The sequence below is a fragment of the Pelobates fuscus genome, chromosome 1, assembly GCF_036172605.1.
Source record: "Pelobates fuscus isolate aPelFus1 chromosome 1, aPelFus1.pri, whole genome shotgun sequence".
NCBI lineage: Eukaryota > Metazoa > Chordata > Amphibia > Anura > Pelobatidae > Pelobates > Pelobates fuscus.
The window spans coordinates 492,330,314-492,354,079 of record NC_086317.1 but is presented as its reverse complement, the minus strand read 5'-3'; the positions used below and the strand labels follow the sequence as shown (position 1 = coordinate 492,354,079).

General features: G+C 44.8%; 1 protein-coding gene across 1 annotated transcript in view; it reads left to right on the top strand.

The window, feature by feature from the left end:
- The window catches only part of LOC134573517 (zinc finger protein 92 homolog), an 87,087-nt gene that overhangs the window by 50,133 nt on the left and 13,188 nt on the right, over window positions 1-23,766 (top strand). The window contains exons 3-4 of the mRNA XM_063433295.1: window positions 13,106-13,207; window positions 13,463-14,475. Coding sequence (XP_063289365.1) covers window positions 13,106-13,207; window positions 13,463-14,475 — 1,115 coding nt within the window. The remainder of the gene's footprint in view (window positions 1-13,105; window positions 13,208-13,462; window positions 14,476-23,766) is intronic.

Below are 23,766 nucleotides of genomic sequence, written 5' to 3'. Positions count from 1 at the left end.
CTAACAGGTGGACTCAGCACGTTACAGGTTACATTACAGTAGGGGGAGGTACAGTAAGACCAGTAGGTATACAGTGTATGTATATTTTATTAATATAGCACTAACAGGTGTACTCAGCACTTTACAGGTTACATTACAGTAGAGGGAGGTACAGTAAGTGCAGTAGGTATACAGTGTATGTATATTTTATTTATATAGCGCTAACAGGTGTACTCAGCACGTTACAGGTTACATTACAGCAGATGGAGAGACAGTAAGTGCTGGGTGTATACAGTGTATGTATATTATATTTATATAGCGCTAACAGGTGTACTCAGCACTTTACAGGTTACATTACAGTAGAGGGAGGTACAGTAAGTGCAGTAGGTATACAGTGTATGTATATTATATTTATATAGCGCTAACAGGTGTACTCAGCACTTTACAGGTTACATTACAGTAGAGGGAGGTACAGTAAGTGCAGTAGGTATACAGTGTATGTATATTATATTTATATAGCACTAACAGGTGTACTCAGCACTTTACAGGTTACATTACAGTAGAGGGAGGTACAGTAAGTGCAGTAGGTATACAGTGTATGTATATTTTATTTATATAGCGCTAACAGGTGTACTCAGTACTTTACAGGTTACATTACAGTAGAGGGAGGTACAGTAAGTGCAGTAGGTATACAGTGTATGTATATTTTATTTATATAGCTCTAACAGGTGTACTCAGCACTTTACAGGTTACATTACAGTTGAGGGAGGTACAGTAAGTGCTGTAGGTATACAGTGTATGTATATTTTATTTATATAGCACTAACAGGTGTACTCAGCACTTTACAGGTTACATTACAGTAGATGGAGAGACAGTAAGTGCTGTGTGTATACTATATTTATATAGCGCTAACAGGTGTACTCAGCACTTTACAGGTTACATTACAGTAGAGGGAGGTACAGTAAGTGCAGTAGGTATACAGTGTATGTATATTTTATTGATATAGCGCTAACAGGTGTACTCAGCACTTTACAGGTTACATTACAGTAGATTGAGGTACAGTAAGTGCAGTAGGTATACAGTGTATGTATATTATATTATATAGCACTAACAGGTGTGCTCAGCAATTTGCAGGTAACATTACAGTAGAGGGAGGTACAGTAAGTGCAGTAGGTATACAGTGTATGTATATTTTATTTATATAGCACTAACAGGTGTACTCAGCACTTTACAGGTTACATTACAGTAGAGGGAGGTACAGTAAGTGCAGTAGGTATACAGTGTATGTATAGTATATTTATATAGCGCTAACAGGTGTACTCAGCACGTTACAGGTTACATTACAGTAGATGGAGAGACAGTAAGTGCTGTGTGTATACAGTGTATGTATATTATATTTATATAGCGCTAACAGGTGTACTCAGCACTTTACAGGTTACATTACAGTAGAGGGAGGTACAGTAAGTGCAGTAGGTATACAGTGTATGTATATTATATTTATATAGCACTAACAGGTGTACTCAGCACTTTACAGGTTACATTACAGTAGAGGGAGGTACAGTAAGTGCAGTAGGTATACAGTGTATGTATATTTCATTTATATAGCGCTAACAGGTGGACTCAGCACGTTACAGGTTACATTACAGTAGGGGGAGGTACAGTAAGTGCAGTAGGTATACAGTGTATGTATATTTTATTTATATAGCACTAACAGGTGTACTCAGCACTTTACAGGTTACATTACAGTAGAGGGAGGTACAGTAAGTGCAGTAGGTATACAGTGTATGTATATTTTATTTATATAGCGCTAACAGGTGTACTCAGCACGTTACAGGTTACATTACAGTAGATGGAGAGACAGTAAGTGCTGGGTGTATACAGTGTATGTATATTATATTTATATAGCACTAACAGGTGTACTCAGCACTTTACAGGTTACATTACAGTAGAGGGAGGTACAGTAAGTGCAGTAGGTATACAGTGTATGTATATTATACTTATATAGCGCTAACAGGTGTACTCAGCACTTTACAGGTTACATTACAGTAGAGGGAGGTACAGTAAGTGCAGTAGGTATACAGTGTATGTATATTATATTTATATAGCGCTAACAGGTGTACTCAGCACTTTACAGGTTACATTACAGTAGAGGGAGGTACAGTAAGTGCAGTAGGTATACAGTGTATGTATATTTTATTTATATAGCGCTAACAGGTGTACTCAGCACGTTACAGGTTACATTACAGTAGATGGAGAGACAGTAAGTGCTGGGTGTATACAGTGTATGTATATTATATTTATATAGCACTAACAGGTGTACTCAGCACTTTACAGGTTACATTACAGTAGAGGGAGGTACAGTAAGTGCAGTAGGTATACAGTGTATGTATATTATACTTATATAGCGCTAACAGGTGTACTCAGCACTTTACAGGTTACATTACAGTAGAGGGAGGTACAGTAAGTGCAGTAGGTATACAGTGTATGTATATTATATTTATATAGCGCTAACAGGTGTACTCAGCACTTTACAGGTTACATTACAGTAGAGGGAGGTACAGTAAGTGCAGTAGGTATACAGTGTATGTATATTATATTTATATAGCTCTAACAGGTGTACTCAGCACTTTACAGGTTACATTACAGTAGAGGGAGGTACAGTAAGTGCAGTAGGTATACAGTGTATGTATATTTTATTTATATAGCACTAACAGGTGTACTCAGCACTTTACAGGTTACATTACAGTAGAGGGAGGTACAGTAAGTGCTGGGTGTATACAGTGTATGTATATTATATTTATATAGCGCTAACAGGTGTACTCAGCACTTTACAGGTTACATTACAGTAGAGGGAGGTACAGTAAGTGCAGTAGGTATACAGTGTATGTATCTTTTATTGATATAGCGCTAACAGGTGTACTCAGCACTTTACAGGTTACATTACAGTAGATTGAGGTACAGTAAGTGCAGTAGGTATACAGTGTATGTATATTATATTATATAGCACTAACAGGTGTGCTCAGCAATTTGCAGGTAACATTACAGTAGAGGGAGGTACAGTAAGTGCAGTAGGTATACAGTGTATGTATATTTTATTTATATAGCACTAACAGGTGTACTCAGCACTTTACAGGTTACATTACAGTAGAGGGAGGTACAGTAAGTGCAGTAGGTATACAGTGTATGTATAGTATATTTATATAGCGCTAACAGGTGGACTCAGCACGTTACAGGTTACATTACAGTAGGGGGAGGTACAGTAAGTGCAGTAGGTATACAGTGTATGTATATTTTATTTATATAGCACTAACAGGTGTACTCAGCACTTTACAGGTTACATTACAGTAGGGGGAGGTACAGTAAGTGCAGTAGGTATACAGTGTATGTATATTATATTTATATAGCGCTAACAGGTGTACTCAGCACTTTACAGGTTACATTACAGTAGAGGGAGGTACAGTAAGTACAGTAGGTATACAGTGTATGTATATTTTATTTATATAGCGCTAACAGGTGTACTCAGTACTTTACAGGTTACATTACAGTAGAGGGAGGTACAGTAAGTGCAGTATGTATACAGTGTATGTATATTTTATTTATATAGTGCTAACAGGTGTACTCAGCACTTTACAGGTTACATTACAGTAGAGGGAGGTACAGTAAGTGTAGTAGATATACAGTGTATGTATAGTTTATTTATATAGCGCTAACAGGTGTACTCAGCACTTTACAGGTTACATTACAGTAGAGGGAGGTACAGTAAGTGCAGTAGGTATACAGTGTATGTATATTATATTTATATAGCTCTAATAGGTGTACTCAGCACTTTACAGGTTACATTACAGTAGAGGGAGGTACAGTAAGTGTAGTAGATATACAGTGTATGTATAGTTTATTTATATAGCGCTAACAGGTGTACTCAGCACTTTACAGGTTACATTACAGTAGAGGGAGGTACAGTAAGTGTAGTAGATATACAGTGTATGTATAGTTTATTTATATAGCGCTAACAGGTGTACTCAGCACTTTACAGGTTACATTACAGTAGAGGGAGGTACAGTAAGTGCAGTAGGTATACAGTGTATGTATATTATATTTATATAGCTCTAACAGGTGTACTCAGCACTTTACAGGTTACATTACAGTAGAGGGAGGTACAGTAAGTGCAGTAGGTATACAGTGTATGTATATTTTATTTATATAGCACTAACAGGTGTACTCAGCACTTTACAGGTTACATTACAGTAGAGGGAGGTACAGTAAGTGCTGGGTGTATACAGTGTATGTATATTATATTTATATAGCGCTAACAGGTGTACTCAGCACTTTACAGGTTACATTACAGTAGAGGGAGGTACAGTAAGTGCAGTAGGTATACAGTGTATGTATCTTTTATTGATATAGCGCTAACAGGTGTACTCAGCACTTTACAGGTTACATTACAGTAGATTGAGGTACAGTAAGTGCAGTAGGTATACAGTGTATGTATATTATATTATATAGCACTAACAGGTGTGCTCAGCAATTTGCAGGTAACATTACAGTAGAGGGATGTACAGTAAGTGCAGTAGGTATACAGTGTATGTATATTTTATTTATATAGCACTAACAGGTGTACTCAGCACTTTACAGGTTACATTACAGTAGAGGGAGGTACAGTAAGTGCAGTAGGTATACAGTGTATGTATAGTATATTTATATAGCGCTAACAGGTGGACTCAGCACGTTACAGGTTACATTACAGTAGGGGGAGGTACAGTAAGTGCAGTAGGTATACAGTGTATGTATATTTTATTTATATAGCACTAACAGGTGTACTCAGCACTTTACAGGTTACATTACAGTAGGGGGAGGTACAGTAAGTGCAGTAGGTATACAGTGTATGTATATTATATTTATATAGCGCTAACAGGTGTACTCAGCACTTTACAGGTTACATTACAGTAGAGGGAGGTACAGTAAGTACAGTAGGTATACAGTGTATGTATATTTTATTTATATAGCGCTAACAGGTGTACTCAGTACTTTACAGGTTACATTACAGTAGAGGGAGGTACAGTAAGTGCAGTATGTATACAGTGTATGTATATTTTATTTATATAGTGCTAACAGGTGTACTCAGCACTTTACAGGTTACATTACAGTAGAGGGAGGTACAGTAAGTGTAGTAGATATACAGTGTATGTATAGTTTATTTATATAGCGCTAACAGGTGTACTCAGCACTTTACAGGTTACATTACAGTAGAGGGAGGTACAGTAAGTGCAGTAGGTATACAGTGTATGTATATTATATTTATATAGCTCTAATAGGTGTACTCAGCACTTTACAGGTTACATTACAGTAGAGGGAGGTACAGTAAGTGCAGTAGGTATACAGTGTATGTATATTTTATTTATATAGCACTAACAGGTGTACTCAGCACGTTACAGGTTACATTACAGTAGGGGGAGGTACAGTAAGTGCAGTAGGTATACAGTGTATGTATATTTTATTTATATTGCACTAACAGGTGTACTCAGCACTTTACAGGTTACATTACAGTAGAGGGAGGTACAGTAAGTGCAGTAGGTATACAGTGTATGTATATTTTATTGATATAGCGCTAACAGGTGTACTCAGCACTTTACAGGTTACATTACAGTAGAGGGAGGTACAGTAAGTGCAGTAGGTATACAGTGTATGTATATTATATTATATAGCGCTAACAGGTGTGCTCAGCAATTTGCAGGTTACATTACAGTAGAGGGAGGTACAGTAAGTGCAGTACGTATATAGTGTATGTATATTTTATTTATATAGCGCTAACAGGTGTACTCAGCACGTTACAGGTTACATTACAGTAGAGGGAGGTACAGTAAGTGCAGTAGGTATACAGTGTATGTATATTATATTTATATAGCGCTAACAGGTGTACTCAGCACTTTACAGGTTACATTACAGTAGAGGGAGGTACAGTAAGTGCAGTAGGTATACAGTGTATGTATATTTTATTTATATAGCGCTAACAGGTGTACTCAGCACTTTACAGGTTACATTACAGTAGGGGGAGGTACAGTAAGTGCAGTAGGTATACAGTGTATGTATAGTTTATTTATATAGCGCTAACAGGTGTACTCAGCACTTTACAGGTTACATTACAGTAGAGGGAGGTACAGTAAGTGCAGTAGGTATACAGTGTATGTATATTATATTTATATAGCTCTAACAGGTGTACTCAGCACTTTACAGGTTACATTACAGTAGAGGGAGGTACAGTAAGTGCAGTAGGTATACAGTGTATGTATATTTTATTTATATAGCACTAACAGGTGTACTCAGCACGTTACAGGTTACATTACAGTAGGGGGAGGTACAGTAAGTGCAGTAGGTATACAGTGTATGTATATTTTATTTATATTGCACTAACAGGTGTACTCAGCACTTTACAGGTTACATTACAGTAGTGGGAGGTACAGTAAGTGCTGGGTGTATACAATGTATGTATATTATATTTATATAGCGCTAACAGGTGTACTCAGCACTTTACAGGTTACATTACAGTAGAGGGAGGTACAGTAAGTGCAGTAGGTATACAGTGTATGTATATTATATTTATATAGCTCTAACAGGTGTACTCAGCACTTTACAGGTTACATTACAGTAGAGGGAGGTACAGTAAGTGCAGTAGGTATACAGTGTATGTATATTTTATTTATATAGCACTAACAGGTGTACTCAGCACGTTACAGGTTACATTACAGTAGGGGGAGGTACAGTAAGTGCAGTAGGTATACAGTGTATGTATATTTTATTTATATTGCACTAACAGGTGTACTCAGCACTTTACAGGTTACATTACAGTAGTGGGAGGTACAGTAAGTGCTGGGTGTATACAGTGTATGTATATTATATTTATATAGCGCTAACAGGTGTACTCAGCACTTTACAGGTTACATTACAGTCGAGGGAGGTACAGTAAGTGCAGTAGGTATACAGTGTATGTATATTTTATTGATATAGCGCTAACAGGTGTACTCAGCACTTTACAGGTTACATTACAGTAGAGGGAGGTACAGTAAGTGCAGTAGGTATACAGTGTATGTATATTATATTATATAGCGCTAACAGGTGTGCTCAGCAATTTGCAGGTTACATTACAGTAGAGGGAGGTACAGTAAGTGCAGTACGTATATAGTGTATGTATATTTTATTTATATAGCGCTAACAGGTGTACTCAGCACGTTACAGGTTACATTACAGTAGAGGGAGGTACAGTGAGTGCAGTAGGTATATAGTGTTGCAAAACCAACCTCGCCACTGGGCCCTGGAGAAGCCTGTTTGCTAGCCTCCTACCTACTGACTATGGCCCCTGGGTTATTTGGGGCATATTGTACTGTATATTGCTGCTACTGGCCCTTTTAACAGCATCTATGGACATATTGGGACTTTTGGGACTACTGTCCCTTTAAGACTGTGATACATATTCTAGTGTACTGCCTGTAATATTATTTGTGTATTTGTGTGTTAAGTTTATCCTGGGTGATTTGTATGCAGCATTCATCTGATTGTTCGGTAGAATCACTCCATTCATTATATTGAGTGAAACTACCGAACAACCAGACCACCCAGGAATAAGTGTGCCTCCAATTACAGTTTGCAACAATGTTGCAAACGGGTAATTGGCAATCAGTGTAATGTATGCTTTGTCCTCTGGGTGGCCGCCATTCGGGAAACGAACACGTGGCGGCGGCCATCTTAAACTACCGAACAGCGGTGTTTTGCCGTCGAGTGTCTGGAACTAAAATCGGACACTTGACTAGGCAAACACCGCTGAGACCTCCATACTTCCAGAAATTCGTATAGAAACTACCGAATGACCAGCCGTTCGGTAGAAAGAACCCCACAAACAAGGGAATTCATTCAAACCCTCTCCAGGCTCTATAACACAGGCAATTCGTCTGTTTTCATTCCCTTGTTTGTGACCGACCGCAGGGCCAAAATGCATGGAACTGTTTTCGGATACTTTACCCATGCGGTCGGTCAAATCTTTGGAACCCCATATCTCCCGAACTGTTCATCCGAATGACTTGAATTTTGGATATGTTTCCCCCCTGAATAAGGGCTATCCAGCAATGCTGGATTTAAAGGTGTACCCCCTGTTTTTGGGGTACATCCAGAACTTGGCTGGAAAAGTGTACCGGATAATTGGGTTTAATGTTATCTGAGGGGAGGGGATGTGTGGGCTGAACCATGTATGCGATTGGTTATTTTATGCCTCCCCCTGGGTGTGGCCTGTATGTGGATTATTGTAATAAAAGCCAGGCTGGATGAGCCAGTCCAGAGTTCCTGTTTTACCCTCAAAGTGATGTGTCGTCTCATTATTGGGGGAAGGATTTATTGTATGCTGTTCCAGTTGACTGCTAGGAGTACAAGCCTATTCGTATGGTTCCTATTCAATGGTCTACAGCATTCATACGCTTGGGAGAATTTAAAGGTTTCTCGGATTCGGTGATTATGGTGTCTGCCAGAGTGCTTGGAGTCCTCAGGAAGCACTAGGAGCATCCATTAACGGAGGTACCAAATCGGGGTGCCAGGCGATCCGTTACATTGGTGGCAAGTGGTGGGATGGTGTCCTAGTGTGAGGTAAAGCAGCTCGGAGACACAGTTCGTTTGGATTACAAAGGGAGGACAACGCTAGTACCCGTACAGCGTCCCTATCCACAAAAGAAGCAACTGCAGCAGAGCAAGCATGGCGCCTGGCTACACTCAGGAGCGGTTGGACAGAGAGATTGCCATACGGCTGGCTTTCTTTGGACCCAACCCCTCTGAGAAAATTGTGCAGTTCATAAGGGAATCAACGGCAGATTTCCTGCAGCGCCTAGCAGATTTAGACAAAAAGAGAGCTGAAGGGGTCATCCTTCCTCTCCAGCGGCAGTCTACGGTTCAGGGAGAGGAACCTGTTATCCCCTCTCCCCAGCGGCTGAAGGTGTGTAAGGGAGAGGAGTTTGTTACCCCCTCTCCCCACCGACAACCTAACCCACCAAGGGGAGACAGTAAACCCCTCACCAGCGCAGATGGGACCGTGGTCTCTGCGCCCTGCCTACAGGGAGTACAGAGGGTCAGCCCTGCTCCCCAGCTGCTGAAAGTGTGTAAGGGAGAGGAGTTTGTTACCCCCTCTCCCCAGCGGCAGCTTAGCACACCAAGGGGAGACAGTAAACCCCTCACCAGCGCAGATGGGACCGTGGTCTCTGCGCCCTGCCTACAGGGAGTACAGAGGGTCAGCCCTGCTCCCCAGCTGCTGAAAGTGTGTAAGGGAGAGGAGTTTGTTACCCCCTCTCCCCAGCGGCAGCTTAGCGCACCAAGGGGAGACAGTAAGCCCCACACCAGCGCAGATGGGACCGTGGTCTCTGCGCCCAAGTTACAGGGAGCTGAAGGGGTCGTCCTTCCTCCCCAGCGGCAGTCTACGGTTCAGGGAGAGGAACCTGTTATCCCCTCTCCCCAGCGGCTGAAGGTGTGTAAGGGAGAGGAGTTTGTTACCCCCTCTCCCCACCGACAACCTAACCCACCAAGGGGAGACAGTAAACCCCTCACCAGCGCAGATGGGACCGTGGTCTCTGAGCCCTGCCTACAGGGAGTACAGAGGGTCAGCCCTGCTCCCCAGCTGCTGAAAGTGTGTAAGGGAGAGGAGTTTGTTACCCCCTCTCCCCAGCGGCAGCTTAGCACACCAAGGGGAGACAGTAAGCCCCACACCAGTGCAGATGGGACCGTGGTCTCTGCGCCCGAGTTACAGTGGGCAGAGGTAGTGGGTCCAACCCCCCAGCAGCAGCGTGATTTATTGGGAATTGGGAGCCCAGTCTCCACTCCCCAGCGGCAGTGTGATTTGTTGGGAATTGGGAGCCCAGTCTCCATTCCCCAGCGGCAGTGTGAATTGCAGGGAATTGGGAGCCCAGTCCCCATTCCCCAGCGGCAGGCTGAGTTACAGGGGGCAGAGGTAGTTGGTCCTACCCCCCAGCAGCAGAGTGATATGCCGGGAAGGCAGTGTGAAGTGCAGGGAGAGGAGAGCAGCGTCCTCCCTCCCCAGCGGAAGGCTGAGTTACAGGGGGCAGAGGTAGTTGGTCCTACCCCCCAGCAGCAGCGTGATTTTTTGGGAATAGAGAGCCCAGTCTCTATTCCCCAGCAGCAGCACACGGAATTGGGAGGAGAGACAGTCGGTCTCCCGCCACAAAGACTGAAAGTAGGCATGGGAGAGGAGATTGTTACCACCTCTCCCCAGCGGCGGATCATCAATGGGCAGAGTGTTCTAATGGGAGAGGAGCTGGTTACCACCTCTCCCCAGCGGCAGCTTAATGTACCAGGGGGAGACTGTAAGCCCCACACCTGTGCAGATGGGACCGTGGTCTCTGCACTTCCAGCACAGGGGTTAGGGACGGTCGGTCCTGCCCCCCCACAACAGGGCTGTTTAGCCAAAGGGGAGACAGTCTGTCTCCAGCAGCAGAGCTGTGTAACTAAAGGGGAGACAGTCGGTCTCCAGCAGCAGAGCTGTGTAACTCAAGGGGAGACAGTCGGTCTCCAGCAGCAGAGCTGCGCAGCTAAAGGGGAGACAGTCGGTCTCCAGCAACCAGGCTCCACCCAGACTACTCCCGTAGTAGTGCTGGCACCAGGGCAGAGTACCGCTGGTCTCTGCCCACTCAGCAACCCACCAAAACAGCCTACCAGTCCCCCAAACAGCCGGGGTGAGGCACCTGGACCTGGACAAGTTTTTCCATTACTCAGGTGTAGTAACCATTCATTGTGGGTGGACTGTACTGCTGTTTCTGTTTTGTGGGTGGGCTGCTGGACTAACAAGGGCACTGACCGGCAAGAGGTCAGGTACCCTGTTAGTATGTTTGGAAAAGGGGAGAAATGTGGCGAAACCAACCTCGCCACTGGGCCCTGGAGAAGCCTGTTTGCTAGCCTCCTACCTACTGACTATGGCCCCTGGGTTATTTGGGGCATATTGTACTGTATATTGCTGCTACTGGCCCTTTTAACAGCATCTATGGACATATTGGGACTTTTGGGACTACTGTCCCTTTAAGACTGTGATACATATTCTAGTGTACTGCCTGTAATATTATTTGTGTATTTGTGTGTTAAGTTTATCCTGGGTGATTTGTATGCAGCATTCATCTGATTGTTCGGTAGAATCACTCCATTCATTATATTGAGTGAAACTACCGAACAACCAGACCACCCAGGAATAAGTGTGCCTCCAATTACAGTTTGCAACAATGTTGCAAATGGGTAATTGGCAATCAGTGTAATGTATGCTTTGTCCTCTGGGTGGCCGCCATTCGGGAAACAAACACGTGGCGGCGGCCATCTTAAACTACCGAACAGCGGTGTTTTGCCGTCGAGTGTCTGGAACTAAAATCGGACACTTGACTAGGCAAACACCGCTGAGACCTCCATACTTCCAGAAATTCGTATAGAAACTACCGAATGACCAGCCGTTCGGTAGAAAGAACCCCACAAACAAGGGAATTCATTCAAACCCTCTCCAGGCTCTATAACACAGGCAATTCGTCTGTTTTCATTCCCTTGTTTGTGACCGACCGCAGGGCCAAAATGCATGGAACTGTTTTCGGATACTTTACCCATGCGGTCGGTCAAATCTTTGGAACCCCATATCTCCCGAACTGTTCATCCGAATGACTTGAATTTTGGATATGTTTCCCCCCTGAATAAGGGCTATCCAGCAATGCTGGATTTAAAGGTGTACCCCCTGTTTTTGGGGTACATCCAGAACTTGGCTGGAAAAGTGTACCGGATAATTGGGTTTAATGTTATCTGAGGGGAGGGGATGTGTGGGCTGAACCATGTATGCGATTGGTTATTTTATGCCTCCCCCTGGGTGTGGCCTGTATGTGGATTATTGTAATAAAAGCCAGGCTGGATGAGCCAGTCCAGAGTTCCTGTTTTACCCTCAAAGTGATGTGTCGTCTCATTATTGGGGGAAGGATTTATTGTATGCTGTTCCAGTTGACTGCTAGGAGTACAATCCTATTCGTATGGTTCCTATTCAATGGTCTACAGCATTCATACGCTTGGGAGAATTTAAAGGTTTCTCGGATTCGGTGATTATGGTGTCTGCCAGAGTGCTTGGAGTCCTCAGGAAGCACTAGGAGCATCCATTAACGGAGGTACCAAATCGGGGTGCCAGGCGATCCGTTACATATAGTGTATGTATATTTTATTTATATAGCGCTAACAGGTGTACTCAGCACGTTACAGGTTACATTACAGCAGAGGGAGGTACAGTAAGTGCAGTAGGTATACAGTGTATGTATAATGTATTTATATAGCACTTACAGGTGTACTCAGCACTTTACAGGTTACATTACAGTAGAGGGAGGTACAGTAATTGCAGTAGGTATACAGTGTATGTATAGTATGTTTATATAGCGCTAACAGGTGTACTCAGCACTTTACAGGTTACATTACAGTAGAAGGAGGTACAGTAAGTGCAGTAGGTATACAGTGTATGTATATTTTATTTATATAGCGCTAACAGGTGTACTCAGCACTTTACAGGTTACATTACAGTAGAGGGAGGTACAGTAAGTGCAGTAGGTATACAGTGTATGTATAGTATGTTTATATAGCGCTAACAGGTGTACTCAGCACTTTACAGGTTACATTACAGTAGAGGGAGGTACAGTAAGTGCAGTAGGTATACAGTGTATGTATATTTTATTTATATAGCGCTAACAGGTCTACTCAGCACTTTACAGGTTACATTACAGTAGTAATAAATATGAATACATTGGATTTTACAATTAATCCTGTATAGTGGAAGAATCAATGGAAATTATGCAGATTTAAATAATTTAGTGTGAATTTGCACCCTGATTATTGCGAGCAGTGGCACTCATTATTTTCTGTATGGATGTTTTGTCTGTGTACTTTGAATATACTATAAGTAAACAGAAGAAATGCTTTTTTGAAAGTGACTGAAAATCTGATTTACGTAGGAGATGTTTTTTGAAACCTATACGCAAATAATTTCTCTTATAGATCCTGAATTCAGGAAAGCCAGACAACAGGTTTTAATACATGGTATGCTACTGAGATCCTAAACCCAAGTCCTCTTATTCTTCTGTAGGTTTTTCCGCCGCTAAACCAGAGATTGTATTGAAGATTGAGAGAGGAGAGGATCCATTCGTCGTGACAAAATCAGCTGGCCACCAGCACAACTCCTCCAAATGTGAGTCTCCCGCAGTCTTCATTGTGTCAGTAGAAGACAGGTAGTAATATTGTAACAATGAAGCTACATAGTAAGTTTGTTATAGAGAATAAACTGTCTCCCTATAAATATATCCCACTGGCTGTGCAGATACCTCTGAAAAGGATCAGCTTGGTGTACAGTTTGAATCTCCTGAATTTCATACTATAACACAATAATCTGAGGTGTTGGCAATGTCCTAATTGCCCTAATTTGGCATTTGGCTTGTCATTTCAGATACAATAGAAGATCCAGGAGTAAAAGTACAAAAGGAACTAAGGTGGAATCTGAGGTCTAATATACCCCTTCGTTCTAAAAGCGGACAGAAAAGGGTGACAAACACAGGATGTAGCAACCTACACAAAGAAGACCTGGATCGATGTCTGGCACAGAAAGTAACGGGCAGATTGATGAGACAGGCAAAGAGAATGTCACAGACTTGCAGGAAAGAAACCTTATCTAAAACCTTATCTAAAATGATCTGCCCCACTCAACAGGCTTCCTCAAATATCCCAGAAAATTGTATAAAGGACACAAAGAAGCCCTCCCTGCCACCAGAGGAACAGTGTGAGGAGATTCCACAGAAAAGTTTAAAACACAAAGGCAATGATGCTGTATCCCTCGGTAAACATTCAGCATTGAAGGAAGAAGACATAACTCAGGAGACATTGCATTTCTCAGGGTTGGTGGAAAGTTCACCAAAACCTTTTATTTGTGTCCGGTGTGGAGAGAGCTGGAACCTTCTCTCAAACCTTCTCTCCCATCAGATGGGTCAGTGTCAGGTAAGACCATTCAGGTGTAATATTTGTGCCAAGACGTTTGTAAAGAAGCAGCATCTAAGTGCCCACAAGAGAACCCACTCAGAGGAGAAGCCATACACATGTGGTCAGTGTGGACGAAGTTTTCGTCAGAGCTCGACGCTCACCACTCATCTCTGGAGCCATGCTGGGCTGAAGCCCTTCCACTGCTCTTGCTGTCCAAAATGTTTCAGCAGGAAAACTGACCTGGTAGCTCATATGAGGAGACACACGGGAGAACGTCCATATGAATGTCCTTACTGCTGGGAAAGATTTATACGCAAAAAGTCTCTGCAGAGGCATCTACAAAAACACAATGGAGAAACCCTCAGACCAGGCTGGGAGTTTAATTGTCCTAGAATGGAGCAGAAACACAGCCTTACAGAGGGGACTCTAAAACAGGAAAAGTATCCAAGACAAACCCTCTCAACGTCAATAAATCCTACAAGAGAGGTATGTTAATAGAAAAAAGGGCACAGATATTCGGGATGATGGGAGATACGACTGCATTTCATACATGTGCATTCCTAGTTTCATACCCACGCATGCCTCATTTCACATCCTTCATTCTTGAATTCACATCCTACTGCCTGAATTTACACCTCTCATTCCTGAATTCAGAAACCTCAATCTTGAATTTACACTTCTAATCCCTGAACTCACACCTCTCATTCCTGAACTCACACCCCTCAATCCTGCATTTACACCTCTCAATATTTAATTCACACCCCTGATTCCTGAACCCACACCCTCAATCCTGAACTCACACCTCTCCATCTTGAACTCACACCCCTCAATCCTGAACTCACATCTCTCATTTCTGAATTCACACCCCTCAATCTTGAACTCACACCTCTCATTCCTGCACTCAATTGTGTATTTACACCCCTCATTCCTGAACTCACACCTCTCAATCCTGTATTTACACCCCTCAATCCTGAACTCACACCTCTCAATCTTGAACTCACACCTCTCAATCTTGAACTCACATCTCTCATTTCCGAGCTCATACCTCTCATTCCTGAACTCACACCTCTCATTTCTGAATTCACACCCCTCAATCCTGAACTCACACCCCTCATTCCTGAACTCACACCCCTCATTCCTGAACTCACACCTCTCAATCCTGTATTTACACCCCTCAATCCTGAACTCACACCCCTTATTCCGGAACTCACACCTCTCATTCCTGAACTCATTGTAACGGACCGTTTCACTCACAAGTGGATAAAACCCGTTTAGGCAATATGCCCCTTTCTGATAAACCAGCAGCTACTGCAATTACCAATCCCCTGAACTCCAAACTGCACGAATCCCCAACTCCCGAACAGGAAACACACGAACACTGGAATAGCTGAACAGGAAAAGCATACAATCCGCTTACACTCCTGGCAATCAGCATACAATCCAATTCCCCCAAAAACGAGACGACACTTCGTTTTGAGGGTCAAGCCGAATCTGGTTTACTCAGGGCTACCGGCCCAGTATTTATGCAGGTCTCCCACCTGGCGGACACTCCCCTAGGGAGTGTTTCTATAAAGGGAATCAACACAGTAAAGGAGGAGACTATATTTAAAAGAAGAAAAACTACCACAACAAGAGGACATAGTCTTAAATTAGAGGGACAAAGGTTTAAAAATAATACCAGGAAGTATTACTTTACTGAGAGGGTAGTGGATGCATGGAATAGCCTTCCAGCTGAAGTGGTAGAGGTTAACACAGTAAAGGAGTTTAAGCATGCGTGGGATAGGCATAAGGCTATCCTAACTATAAGATAAGGCCAGGGACTAATGAAAGTATTTAGAAAACTGGGCAGACTAGATGGGCCGAATGGTTCTTATCTGCCGTCACATTCTATGTTTCTATGTTTCTAGGGGACCAAATGGGAGACTGTAACAAAAGACAGACATGTATCATTTTAGGACATACAGCCACAATACCTTGCCACAATGCATCCTGGCTTCCTCCCCTCTGCCCTGGAGATAATTGAGAAGTAATTCAATTATCTCCCAGGACAGAGGCAAGACTCCATTATGCACGTGGTGAACACAGATACAATATTACTTTAAAATACACAATAGGACAAATGGTACAGTAAATATACACATTTAACATATCCCGAGATAGCTCAGGTCTGAGTGCACATTATTAGGTGAATGGCACTCAGACCACACGAATACAGTTTAATTGCCATGGAGCCAAAGTCTTTAATTCCACGAACAGGCTCCATGGCAGGCTATCTGGGTACTTCCACATAGATTGGGATATAACTTCAAAGTCCCGAATGCTCCGCCGTTCGGTTCATGAACGGAGCTGAAAACCCGTGGTTGGTAGGTCAGCGGTGCCTGGCCGACATAGTGTCCTGGCTTGGTGCACGAAAGCCGGGCAGAAGAGCGCTGGCTGCCCGGGGAGCTCCAGAACACCTCCATCGTGTGGCGGCTAGGTGTAACCGTTTCAGCATAAAAGGGGAAAAATCCGTTTAGGCGATAATCCCCTTTTCCATAGTCCAGCAGCTACTATAAGCACCAACTTCCCGAACTGCAAACTGTACAAATCTTCCAACTCTCGAACAGCAGACACACGAACCCTGGAAGCAGCCGAACAGGAAAAGCAATACGAACAGCTTACACTCCTGGCAGTCGGCATACAGTCCCCTTTCCCCCCAAGAAAGAGACACACTCCAGCTTCAGGGTTAAACAGCAACAACACTGATTTATTCACACACAGGCTTATATGAGATTCTCCCATGCAAGGGAGGGGTTTACAGTACACCAATCCAGTTTAAGGTACAACCCACACATCTCCTCCCTCCAACATATCTGTTAACACAATTAACAGGGACATATTTTTACCCAAGTTTTGGATGTACCCTAAATACTTGGGGTACATCCACAAATCCAATATCTCCAGATAGCCCTAGTCTGGAGGGACAACATATGTTAAAATCAGCCCATTCGGATAAACGGTTCGGGAGTTATGGGACTTTAAAGTATTGACCGACCGCATGGGTAAGGTATCCGAAAACAGTTCCATGCATTTTGGCCCTGCGGTCGGTCACAACCAAGGGAATGAAAACAGACGAATTGCCTGTGTTATAGGGACTAAGGGGGATTCGTATGAATCCCCTAGTTTGTACGTTTCTTTCTACCGAACGGCGGGCCGTTCGGTAGTTTCCCCACGAAATCCTGGAAGTCTGGAGGTCTCAGCGGTGTTTGCCTAGTCGAGTGTCCGATTTCAGTTCCAGACACTCGACGGCAAAACACCGCTGTTCGGTAGTTAAAGATGGCCGCCGCCACGTGATTGTTTCCCGAATGGCGGCCACCCAGAGGACACAGAATACATTACATGGATTGCCAATTACCTGTTTGCAACATTGTTGCAAACGGTAATTGGAGGCACACTTATTCCTGGGTGGTCTGGTTGTTCGGTAGTTTCACTCAATATAATGAATGGAGTGATTCTACCGAACGATCAGATGAATGCTGCATATATCTCACCCAGGTTAAACTTAACACATAATACATATACAATATTACAGGCAGTACACTAGAATATGCTTCACGGCCTTAAAGGGACAGTAGTCCCAAAAGTCCCAATCTGTTCCTAGATGCTTTTAAAGGGCCGGTAGCAGCAATATACATTATTACATGCCCAAATATAGTTTTTACAGTACAATATGTCCAGGGCCATAGTCGCAGGGCAGGAGGCTAGCAACCAGGCTTCTCCAGTCCACAGTGGCGAAGTTGGTTTCGCCACAGCGACCACCCAGTAACAATCAATTAAGCTGCGGTTAACCGCAGCTACTGGGTGGTCAATTGCCGGCACACGCTCATTAAGCCGCGGTTAACCGCGGCTTCAGGGAGGTAGATGGAGGGCACACGCCAGCTTCTGGGTGGCCAATTAACGGCGCCGGCCGGCTTCCCACGGCTCTGGGGAGGCGGATAAAAGGCTGTTTGTTCGGTAGATAGAATCTACCGAATGGCTGTGCAGAAAGGAAGGAATAAATCCTTCTGCACAGTAAAATTAACTGTTTAACTGCCGGTCCATAATCCAAAGGCAGCAGGCGGGCAACCAGGCTTCTCCAGTTCAGTGGCGAGGTTGGTTTTGCCACACTTCTTCCCTTTGCCAACTAGACTAACAGGGTATCTGACCTCCTGCCGGTCAGTGCCCTGGTTAGTCTAGCAATCCACCCACAAAACAGAAACAGCAGTACAGCCCACCCACAATAACTGGTTGCTACACCTGGGTAGAGAAGAACTTTGTCCATGTCCAGGTGCCTCACCAAGACTGTGTGGGGAACTGTTAGGCTGCCTTGGTGGGTTGCTGAGTGGGCAGAGACCAACAGTATTCTGCCCTGGTGCCAGTACTACCGCGGAAGTAGCCTGATTGGAGCCTGGTTGCGGGAGGGAGAGACCGACTGTCTCACCTCTGGATACACCGCTCTGTGGCTGGGGGACAAGACCGAGAGTCCTTACCCCTGGTGTTGCAAGTGCAGAGACTACGGTCCCCTCTGCATCGTTGGGGGGTGTAACATCTCCCCTTGGTGGGTTAGGCTGCCGCTGGAGAGAGGGTGTAACAAGCTCCTCTCTCTGGACTGTAAACTGCCGCTGGGGAGAGAGGGTAACCTGCTCCTCTCCCTGACACTTTCTCTGCTGGTGGAGAGGGGGACCAGCTGTCTCCCCTTTCATTATTTTGTCCTGCTGCTGGGGTACGAGACTGATGGTCTCTGCTCCCTTCAGGACACTCTGCCGCTGGGGAGGAAGGACGACACCTTCAGCTCCCTGGGACACACACTGCCGCTGGGGAGGAAGGACGGTATCTTCAGCTCCCTGGGACACACACGGCCGCTGGGGAGGAAGGACGGCACGTTTTCAGCTCCCTGGGGTACACACTGCCGCTGGGGAGGAAGGACGACACCTTCAGCTCCATGGGACTCACACTGCCGCTGGGGAGGAAGGACGGCACCTTCAGCTCCCTGGGACACACACTGCCGCTGGGGAGGAAGGACGGTACCTTCAGCTCCCTGGGATACACACTGCTGCTGGGGAGGAAGAACGGCACCTTCAGCTCCCTGGGATACACACTGCCGCTGGGGAGGAAGGACGGCACCTTCAGCTCCCTGGGACACACACTGCCGCTGGGGAGGAAGGACGACATCTTCAGCTCCCTGGGATACAATCTGCCGGTGGGGAGGAAGGACGGCACCTTCAGCTCCCTGGGATACACACTGCCGCTAGTGAGGAAGGATGACACCTTCAGCTCCCTGGGATACAATCTGCCGCTGGGGAGGAAGGACGGCACCTTCAGCTCCCTGGGATACAATCTGCCGCTGGGGAGGAAGGACGGTACCTTCAGCTCCCTGGGATACAATCTGCCGCTGGGGAGGAAGGACGGTACCTTCAGATCCCTGGGATTCACACTGCCGCTGGGGAGGAAGGACGACACACTTCTCTCCCTGTAACTTGCTCGGCCACTGGGGTCTCTCCCCCCTGCCCAACTCTGCTAGGAGTTCCAGGTATTCTTCTACGTGTCCCCTCACGAGCTGCACGGACCTCTCCGGGGGGTTGGGTCCATAGAGAGCCAGCCGTGATTTAAACTCTCTGTCAAACTCCTCCTAAGTGTAGCTGGGCGCCATGCTTGCTCTGCCGAAGTTGGTTCCTTTGTAGATAGGGTCGCTGTACGGGTACTAGCGTTGCCCTCAATTTGTAATCCAGGAATTGATGTTGTCTTGTAGCTGTCCTTCTGGTTGTAGGAAAATCCCGCCGCTTGCCACCAATTGTAACGGACCGTTTCACTGACAAGAGGATAAAAAACGTTTCGGCGATATGCCCCTTTCTGATAGACCAGCAGCTACTGCAATTACCAATCTCCCGAACTACAAACTGCACGAATCCCCAACTCCCGAACAGGAAACACACGAACACTGGAATAGCTGAACAGGAAAAGCATACAATCCGCTTACACTCCTGGCAATCAGCATACAATCCAATTCGCCCAAAAACGAGACGACACTTCGTTTTGAGGGTCAAGCAGAATCTGGTTTACTCAGGGCTACCGGCCCAGTATTTATGCAGGTCTCCCACCTGGCGGACACTCCCCTAGGGGACCAAATGGGAGACTGTAACAAAAGACAGACATGTATCATTTTAGTACATACAGCCACAATACTTTCCCACAATGCATCCTGGCTTCCTCCCCTCTGTCCTGGAGATAATTAGAGAAGTTATTCAATTATCTCCCAGGACAGAGGCAAGACTCCATTATGCACGTGGTGAACACAGATACAATATTACTTAAAAATACACAATAGGACAAATGGTACAGTAAATATACACATTTAACATATCCCCAGATTGCTCAGGTCTGAGTGCACATTATTAGGTGAATGGCACTCAGACCACACGAATACAGTTTAATTGCCATGAAGCCAAAGTCTTTAATTCCACGAACAGGCTCCATGGCAGGCTATCTGGGTACTTCCACATAGATTGGGATATAACTTCAAAGTCCCGAATGCTCCGCCATTCGGTTCATGAACGGAGCTGAAAACCCGTGGTTGGTAGGTCAGCGGTGCCTTGCCAACATAGTGTCCGGGCTTGGTGTACGAAAGCCGGGCAGAAGAGCGCTGGCTGCCCGGGGAGCTCCAGAACACCGCCATCGTGTGGCGGCTAGGTGTAAGCGCGACCACCCAGTAACAATCAGTTAAGCTGCGGTTAACCGCAGCTACTGGGTGGTCAATTGCCGGCACACGCTCGTTAAGCCGCAATTAACCGCGGCTTCAGGGAGGTAGATGGAGGGCACACGCCAGCTTCTGGGTGGCCAATTAACGGCGCCGGACGGCTTCCCACGGCTCTGGGGAGGCGGATAAAAGGCTGTTTGTTCGGTAGATAGAATTAACTGTTTAACTGCCGGTCCATAATCCAAAGGCAGCGGGCGGGCAACCAGGCTTCTCCAGTTCACAGTGGCGAGGTTGGTTTCGCCACACTCATACATCTCATTCCTGAACTCACATCCTGAATTCCCAGGAACACACACAATATTTAAGGAACCTCCTCTCCATTCCATAAGGCTGCTTCAAATATTGTCAGGTTGTATCCTAACTTACAGGAATAGCGAATCCTACAAACAGAGGTTCTAGATAGACGTATAACCGGGCCTTAGAGTGGCTGGACTTAACGTTAATACAGATAAAGACAGAGTCAGGAATAGCCAAGGTCAAGGATACCAGAAATACACAAAGTCAGAAACAAGCCAGGTCAGGATACCAGAAACAAGCCAGGTCAGGATACCAGAAATACACAAAGTCAGAAACATGCCGGGTCAGGATACCAGATATACACAATGTCAGAAACAAGCTGGGTCAGGATACCAGAAATACACAAAGTCAGAAACAAGCCGGGTCAGGATACCAGAAATACACAAAGTCAGAAACAAGCCGGGTCAGGATACCAGAAATACACAAAGTCAGAAACAAGCCGGGTCAGGATACCAGATATACACGATGTCAGAAACAAGCCGGGTCAGGATACCAGAAATACAAAAAGCCAGAAACAAGCCGGGTCAGGATACCAGAAATACACAAAGTCAGAAACAATCTGGGTCAGGGTACCAGATATACACGATGTCAGAAACAAGCCGGGTCAGGATACCAGAAATGCAAAAAGCCAGAAACAAGCCAGGTCAGGATACTAGAAATACACAAATTCAGAAACAAGCCGGGTCAGGATACCAGAAATAAGCAAAGTCAGAAACAAGCCGTGTCAGGATACCAGAAATACACAAAGTCAGAAACAAGCCGGGTCAAGATACCAGAAATACAAAAAGTCAGAAACAAGCCGGGTCAGGATACCAGAAATACACAAAGTCAGAAACAAGCTGGGTCAGGATACCAGAAATACACAAAGTCAGAAACAAGCCGGGTCAGGATACCAGAAATACACAAAGTCAGAAACATGCCAGGTCAGGATACCAGAAATACACAAAGTCAGAAACAAACCACGTCAGGATACCAGAAATAAAAAAAGTCAGAAACAAGCCGGGTCAGGATACCAGAAATACACAAAGTCAGAAACAAGCTGGGTCAGGATACCAGAAATACACAAAGTCAGAAACAAGCCGGGTCAGGACACCAGAAATGCACAAAGCAAGAAACAATCCAGGTCAAGATTCCAGAAATACACAAAGTCAGAAACAAGCCAGGTCAGGGTACCAGATATACACGATGTCAGAAACAAGCCGGGTCAGGATACCAGAAATACGCAAAGTCAGAAACAAGCCGGGTCAGGGTACCAGATATACACGATGTCAGAAACAAGCCGGGTCAGGATACCAGAAATACAAAAAGCCAGAAACAAGCCAGGTCAGGATACTAGAAATACACAAATTCAGAAACAAGCCGGGTCAGGATACCAGAAATACGCAAAGTCAGAAACAAGCCGGGTCAGGATACCAGAAATACACAAAGTCAGAAACAAGCTGGGTCAGGATACCAGAAATATGCAAAGTCAGAAACAAGCCGTGTCAAGATACCAGAAATACACAGTCAGAAACAAGCCGGGTCAGGATACCAGAAATATGCAAAGTCAGAAACAAGCCGTGTCAAGATACCAGAAATACACAAAGTCAGAAACAAGCCGGGTCAAGATACCAGAAATACAAAAAGTCAGAAACAAGCCGGGTCAGGATACCAGAAATACACAAAGTCAGAAACATGCCGGGTCAGGATACCAGAAATACACAAAGTCAGAAACAAGCCGGGTCAGGATACCAGAAATACAAAAAGCCAGAAACATGCCAGGTCAGGATACCAGAAATACACAAAGTCAGAAACAAGCCGGGTCAGGATACCAGAAATACACAAAGTCAGAAACAAGCTGGGTCAGGATACCAGAAATACACAAAGTCAGAAACATGCTGGGTCAGGATACCAGAAATACACAAAGTCAGAAACAAGCCGGGTCAGGATACCAGAAATACACAAAGTCAGAAACATGCTGGGTCAGGATACCAGAAATACACAAAGTCAGACACAAGCCGGGTCAGGATACCAGAAATACAAAAAGTCAGAAACAAGCCAGATCAGGATACCAGAAATACACAAAGTCAGAAACAAGCCGGGTCAGGATACCAGAAATACACAAAGTCAGAAACATGCTGGGTCAGGATACTAGAAATACACAAAGTCAGAAACAAGCCGGGTCAGGACACCAGAAATGCACAAAGTCAGAAACAATCCGGGTCAAGATTCCAGAAATACACAAAGGCAGAAACAAGCCAGGTCAGGATACCAGAAATACAAAAAGTCGGAAACATGCCGGGTCAGGATACCAGAAATACAAAAAGCCCGAAACAAGCCAGGTCAGGATATCAGAAATGAACAAAGTCAGAAACAAGCCGGGTCAGGATACCAGAAATACACAAAGTCAGAAACATGCCGGGTCAGGATACCAGAAATACAAAAAGTCAGAAACAAGCCGGGTCAGGATACCAGAATTACACAAGATAAATACAAGTCAAGGTCAATATTAACTTATCATGAGACTTGCTATGAGCATGTAAGGAATCCTATACTTACCTTAGCGGTCCGCAGATCAACTGTTCCTCTGACTGAGCGGACCCCCTCCTTCAATCTTCCTGCCCGATCGGATAGTCCCCTGAACTCCAGCAGCTGTGTGCACGCCCCTTTTTATGACCTGGCGTATGTGTGCCGACGTCGGACGATGGGCAGTACTATGGGCGGGATTT